The sequence below is a fragment of the Globicephala melas genome, chromosome 12 (assembly GCF_963455315.2).
Source record: "Globicephala melas chromosome 12, mGloMel1.2, whole genome shotgun sequence".
Classification (NCBI taxonomy): domain Eukaryota; kingdom Metazoa; phylum Chordata; class Mammalia; order Artiodactyla; family Delphinidae; genus Globicephala; species Globicephala melas.
Window position 1 is genome coordinate 69,192,427 of NC_083325.1, and position 6,203 is coordinate 69,198,629.

The 6,203-nt window shown below is 47.7% G+C and overlaps 1 protein-coding gene across 3 annotated transcripts in view; it reads right to left on the minus strand.

The window, feature by feature from the left end:
- Nucleotides 1-4,907, minus strand: part of TRIM54 (tripartite motif containing 54) — a 17,474-nt gene extending 12,567 nt beyond the window's left edge. For all 3 annotated transcript variants that reach the window (XM_060309171.1, XM_060309170.1, XM_060309169.1), the window contains exon 1: nt 4,491-4,907. In XM_060309171.1, the coding sequence (XP_060165154.1) occupies nt 4,491-4,658 (168 nt within the window). In that variant the 5' untranslated portion in view covers nt 4,659-4,907. The remainder of the gene's footprint in view (nt 1-4,490) is intronic.
- Between the last annotated feature and the right edge of the window lie 1,296 nt (nt 4,908-6,203).

Sequence of the window (6,203 nt, forward strand, 5' to 3'; positions counted from 1 at the left end):
AGGCTACCTCCCCTAAACTATTGGCCTGGCCAATGATGAATAGTGGACCATGCAAATCCTCTGGGCCAGACCCTCAGAATACACTGGAGAAACTGGGAAAATGGTGGCAGAAGACCAGACATTTGGTCTGGTGACCTTGGCCCTCTTCCTCTGAGCTTTAGAAGAATACAGGCATTGGCGGCAAAAGCTGAGCTGTGGGTGGAGAAGGGGTTTTGGGTGGTGAGCTAGCTCTGCCCGACAGAAGCTAGCAATGAGTGTGGCACAGGGGTTTGTGAACGGAGCCTGGCTGAAAGGAGGGCTGGTAAGCAGAAGAGTGAGACAAGGTAGGACGCTAGTAACAGAATGCAAAGTCCTGAAAAAATGGAAATCCATAATGACATTTCTTGAATTTGTGAAATCAGATTGTTAGAATCACAAGGATGTTAAAGATCAGTTTAAAACCTCCGTTTCGGGGACTTCCCAGGCGGTCCAGTGGTTAAGCCTTTGCCTTCCAATGCAGGGGGCGTGGGTTCGATTCCTGGTCAGGGGGCTGAGATCCCATATGCCTCGAGGCCAAAAAACCAAAAAAATAAAATAAAACCTCCGTTTCGTCCATACGTGTGTAAACAGGCTTGAAGAGGTGAAATAACCTGCTTTACATCACATGACAAATTAAGGAAGAAGCTGGTGGGACTTGAGCCCAGGAATGCTGAGTCTCTATGATTTTGTTTCCCACTCAACCCAGTTTCTTCCCTAAAGGAAGATCCTAAGCCTGCTACAAGGTTAACACAATTCACAAAATTTCAGTGAACCAACTTCTCAAAAAGGAGACCTGCCCAAGGCTGGGCTGGGGAGGGGATGTCTTGGTGCCCTCAGTAGCAGGTGGAAGTGGCCGAGGAGACAGGCTGTGTAGGGTTTTCACCAGCTGGCCTATACTTGATGACAGCAGGTCCTAACAATTAGCCAGTAAAGAAGTGGAATTCGGGGATGAAGTAAAAGAGGTCATCTCCTTCCCAGACTGCCTTGATGAGAGAAGGAGGCCCCTTTCTTGCTATTCCCATCTCTGTAAATCTCTCCCTACATGGACACCGTCCAGAAAAGCTGTTTCTGATCAACCTTCTTACAAGCCCTTCTGGTTGCCTGTTAAATTACAGCAGGTTGCAGCTCATAAACAAGTGCCCACAGTGAAGTGGGGGCAGGTATAAAAATAAACCGAAGGCTGTTTTAAAGTAGTTTAGGAGTGAATAGAGTTTACAAATTCAGAAACATGGGAAGATGTTTGTGTCAAATTCCCACACCGACAGCTTTCCTCTAGTCAAAATGCTTGGTAGCTGAGTGGGTGCAAGTGCAGGGAAAGAGAGAGAGAGAAATTAGAGGGGGTTAATGTGGTGTTTTGGTGTTTTATTCTGTTTAAATTCAGAGAGAGAGAGAGAGAGAGAGAGAGAGAGAGAGCTGTATCACAGCTCTGAAGAAAACTAGTTAAATTGTGATGGCAACCAAGTAAAAATATATATGAGACAAGCACTTGAAAATAATATGCAAACATGAAAATAATTGTGTTGGAGGAGGTGGGAATTATGGATGACTTCCTCCCAAACCTTAATACGGTTCAACATTTTCAATGAAAAAAAATTTTTTTTTCTTTTTTGGCCGTGTTGTGTGGCATGTGGGATCTTAGCTCCCCGACCAGGGATTGAACCTGGGCCCTCAGCAGTGAGAGCTCGGAGTCCTAACCACTGGACTGCCAGGGAATTACCTCAATGAAATATTTTAACTTTTAAAATTTTGCTTCCTGGCTCTTTTGTTAACCTGATGTTATAAGATCATAATCCCTCCAAATTCTTGTTTGTTGCCCATCACAGCAGTTTTTAGAACAGCAGAACACTGAGCATCATCTAAATGTTTCAGAGCGCAGATTACACAGACTGTGGCCCAGCTACAACAATGGACCACTATATAGCCATGAAAAAGGAAGGTGCATTAACTTTGTGGTTTTTTTTGGCTGTGCCGCAAGGCCTGCAGGATCTTAGTTCCCTGACCAGGGGGTCGAACCCGTGCCCTCTGCAGTGGAAGTGCAGAGCCTTAACCACTGGACCGCCGGGGAAGTCCCCAAAACGAAGGTGCATATCAGAATGTGTGGATACGAAACAATGGCCAAGAGAGTGAACAAAGGCAGGTATAGGATGAATTTAGTTTAAACGTGTGTGTATACACACACACAGAAACGTGTACCGGACCATGGAAGGGTACCCAAGAAAGTTGGTAATGGAGAAGGGAATTACATAGGGCCTGAGGTGAAGATTCACTTTTCATGATATAAATTCCTATAGCGTTTGAAAAAAAAAAAAGTGTGTGTGTGTGGGTGTATAATATACTGGTATCACTTTTCTAAGTCCTATTAACTTTCTAGGCAATGTTCTAAGGGTGTTCTTCCTAAGTAGTTTTAAGAGAGAGAAACCACAAGTCCTATTCTTGTCCCCATACTTAGAAAACAGACAATCTGATTATGCCTAGAGTTGTCAAAATGTGGAGGCAATGTGTGAGAAACTAAATATGCTCATCTTGCAGAGGGAGGTCTACTGAGATGTGTATACATAGCGCAGCTGAGGAACTGGGTCAGCCTCCCACCAGGCCACCCCAAATAAAGCAGCAAGGAAATGAGCTGTTCAACTTCTCTCCTTGGAGGGCCCAGGGGTGCCCGGCACTTTAAAGGATACACAGTAGTCCAGATGCACAGAACCATCGCAAAGCTCTGGGAATCATGTTCTCTCCCAAATATTCTGTACCAAACAATTCCCAGGTCTCTCAGGGTCCAGATCAGTATTCCAGAGCTTCAAGGAACCAAAACAGTGTGTCTAGATACAGAGGAGGGACTGAACAGCTTCTAGCCTCCATATGTAGGACCGTCCCTGGGTCCTCTACCCAATGACACTGTGTGCCAGGCACTTTAATATTCTGACCAATTTTTTACAGAACACGTTACCTTCACTCTCAAAACTTTGTTTTGCTTTCACATATTTCAGGCTCTAATGAAAAGACGTTTCACTACAAATTCATGAGAAGGGATGGCAAAATCTTTTCGTCATTCCCTCCTAGGCATTTCAGCCTGAAGGATGTTCAGCGTTACTAAGACCGAGGGAAAACCCAAGATAGTGGGCAAGGCATAGCCTCTGGTACGTGACTTAGTGCCCGGGATAAGCAGATCCCAGAGAGGGAAAATCACTGGCTCCGAGGTTCTCTGGAGCCAAATAATGGCAGGTTTGGACACGTAGAGGAACAGGAGATGGGAACAAGCCTTGATGGGAAGATGGCAGGAGAGACCATGGAGTTCAGTGAAGATGGCAGACAGCAAAGGGTGGGTCACAGGGCATAGCTGTGGAATGACCTGAATTAGCCAGCCCATTATTTTCCCCAAACATGCTGCCCCTAAACAACTTAAAAGGGAAACATTTTCTTGGTTGAGTTGAAAATCACTGTGTTCAACACATTTCCTCATAATTTCTGATACAGATGAAGACTAAGTGCTCACGATGTCCCTTATCGCTGCCATGCCTACTAAGCCAGCCAGCTCTGGTCTATTCTGAGTTTCTACTTCATTTGCAAGGTGTGTGTGTGTGTGTGTGTGTGTGTGTGTGTGTGTGTGTGTGTACATGCCTTTATCCCTCACTCTCCCTGATTTTTGTTCATTTTACAGGTTACTAGAACCTACACCAGGGCACAGGGCAAGAAAGAAAACCCATTTATATAAAGCATTCTGATATGTGCTTTTATTTTTGAAACCATGAGCTAAAATGATATCTGTGAACTTGATTAACTATGCTTTGCTCCATGACCACACATAAGCCAAGACTGGTTACATTTGGGGGATGTACAATTTATTCTCTGCCTTTTCCCTGCTTAAGTGACCTCAATCCATTTTAACCAGCAGGTCCCTTTACTGACCAGTCTGAGGTGGACACAGGTGTGAACTTCGGCTGGGAGGATTCCCAGTCTCCTGCCCACTGTCTAACTCTGCCCCCCCACCAGAGATGGATGCGTTCAGCTTTGCTTTAAATACAAATAGTTTCACTGTCACCATGGACCTTTCTCACAGTTTATTTTTTAATGTTTCATTATCTCACTGCTATTTTCTCCAGATTTTCCATATTGTTCTCGAAATCTCAAACTCCAAACTGGAACGCAGAGTCTAGCACAGACTGTCACACAGCCTGGTGGAGGATCACTTCCCTCCCAGTTTCTAAGGGGGTCTCCTTTCCTCTGTAGATACCAGCATCCCAGCGGCTGTCCGTGCACTGGCTGTACTCGCCAGCCTGCAGAGCAGCTGCTGACTCATGCTTACTTTGGGATCTGCTAGGACCCCTGGCTCTTCTTCTGCTCGTCAGCCAGGACAGCCACCACCCACCTCATGGAACCCATCTCCCCTCACCTCCTGGGATCTCAGCGCTGACCTGATGAGAAGTCTCCCACGAGTCTGCACTGCTTTACCCGGCCCTGCCCCTGCCCCGGCCCACCTGGAAGACGTCATTGGCACACTTGCGGCACAGGTTGTGCTGGCAGGGCAGGATCACCACCGGTTTGGAGAACATCTCCAGGCAGATGGGGCAGATGAGCTGCTTCTCCAGGCTGTCCATGCTGTGTGCATCCCCTAGCAGCGGCTTGAAACCCACTGTGAAGTTCATCCCCTCAGCAATCGTGCCTGCCCTGGCCTTGACCCTGGTCCTGGCCTTCCCTCACTGCCTCTGGACCCTTCCTCGTTTACTTTAGACAGTCTGCGGATTCTTGTGCTCCCTCACTCCCGAAATAGCTCTGCTATCTCTTCTGTCCCTTCCTCTAACAATTTGCCTTGTCTTAAATAGCTGTTTTCAGACACTTCTGTGTCTCTCTTGAGTCTCTGCTCTGTACCCCAGCCAGGCACACGTAGCTTTTTCTATCCCTCCCTCCCTGAACGGCTCTGTCCCTGGGAATTTCTCCTTTTGTTTCCCAAACCACTCTTGTCCACTCTATGGGCGGCACTGTTTGTCTCTCACTCCCCAGAGAGGAGATTATTTTTTAACGTGGGGGTGGGGAACAAGGGGCATCTGTGTGTGACATTCCAGCTCCCAATTTAGCTCATGTAAGGCGAGCCACAGCTGTCACCGAGTGACCCTGACTCACTCAGGAACGGTGACTCCCTTGAGCAAGAGGCGGGGTGAGCTTCACCGCTTATGGTGGAAGGTAGGACAGCAAAGGGGCTCTTAGGGGGCTCCTGTAAGCCCCTGACCCCCATGCTCTGGCCTGGGCCCCTCTTCCAGGGCAGTGACACAGAATCTGAATCGGCCTGTATGAGAGGTACCATCCATGGCTCAGGGTGGGAGGAAAGATCCTGCCAGACCTAGAGTCAGTGAAAGTTTCTGCCTCTGAGGCTTAGCCAGTGACCTTGGCCCTCTTCCTCTGAACCCTGTGATTCAGAACAAGGGCACCAGAGATGAGAGAGAGGCTCTGGTTCAACACTTCTGGACCCATTTTTGGTTTTGCCCAGACCTTTCTTATATCCACCTAGGAAAAGAAGCCCAGGAGGCTGGAGCTGGCAGGTGTGCCAGGGCCTGGAACTACCTCATGAGCAAGCCCCTGAGAAAGTGTGGGATTCTGGTCCATGAACACATCACTGGAGCCACTCCAAGGACTTTAAATTTGTTAGGAAATTGTGAGTAGCTGAGCAGGGCAGAAAGGACCTGAATGCCAGGGACCTATTTCGGGCACCAGGGGTATCAGTCTCCAGGGAAATTTTAGAGCACTGACAAAGTCATCATCACAAGGCTCTGGGAAGCCTCTGCCCCAGCTCCACAGCTGTCCTGGACTCCTGCTCTCCAAGGCAGGCTGGTTTCAGATGTGCACACTGGCCCTCTATCTTTTTCTCCTACTTCTTCTCTATCCCAGGCACAATTTGTCTTTTTGGGGCCCAACATATGCACTGGGATTGGACAAAAGCTCTTTTATTCACTGACATCCCTTAGCCCCTCTCCCAGTCAGGAGAGAGAACTTTGAGGAGTTACTAGACTCTGACCCTGCATAGACGAGAAATGGTGTGATGAGGATACCAAAGAGACAGTGCGATGAGGCACACATGGGGAAAGGGTCTGTAAAAGTGCAATCTTTACCCTATCACACGTTTCATGCCCCAGTTTTAAGAACAAAACATATAGGGATGAGCTTGCATAAGACGTGGTCAAAAGGACGGAGGCAGG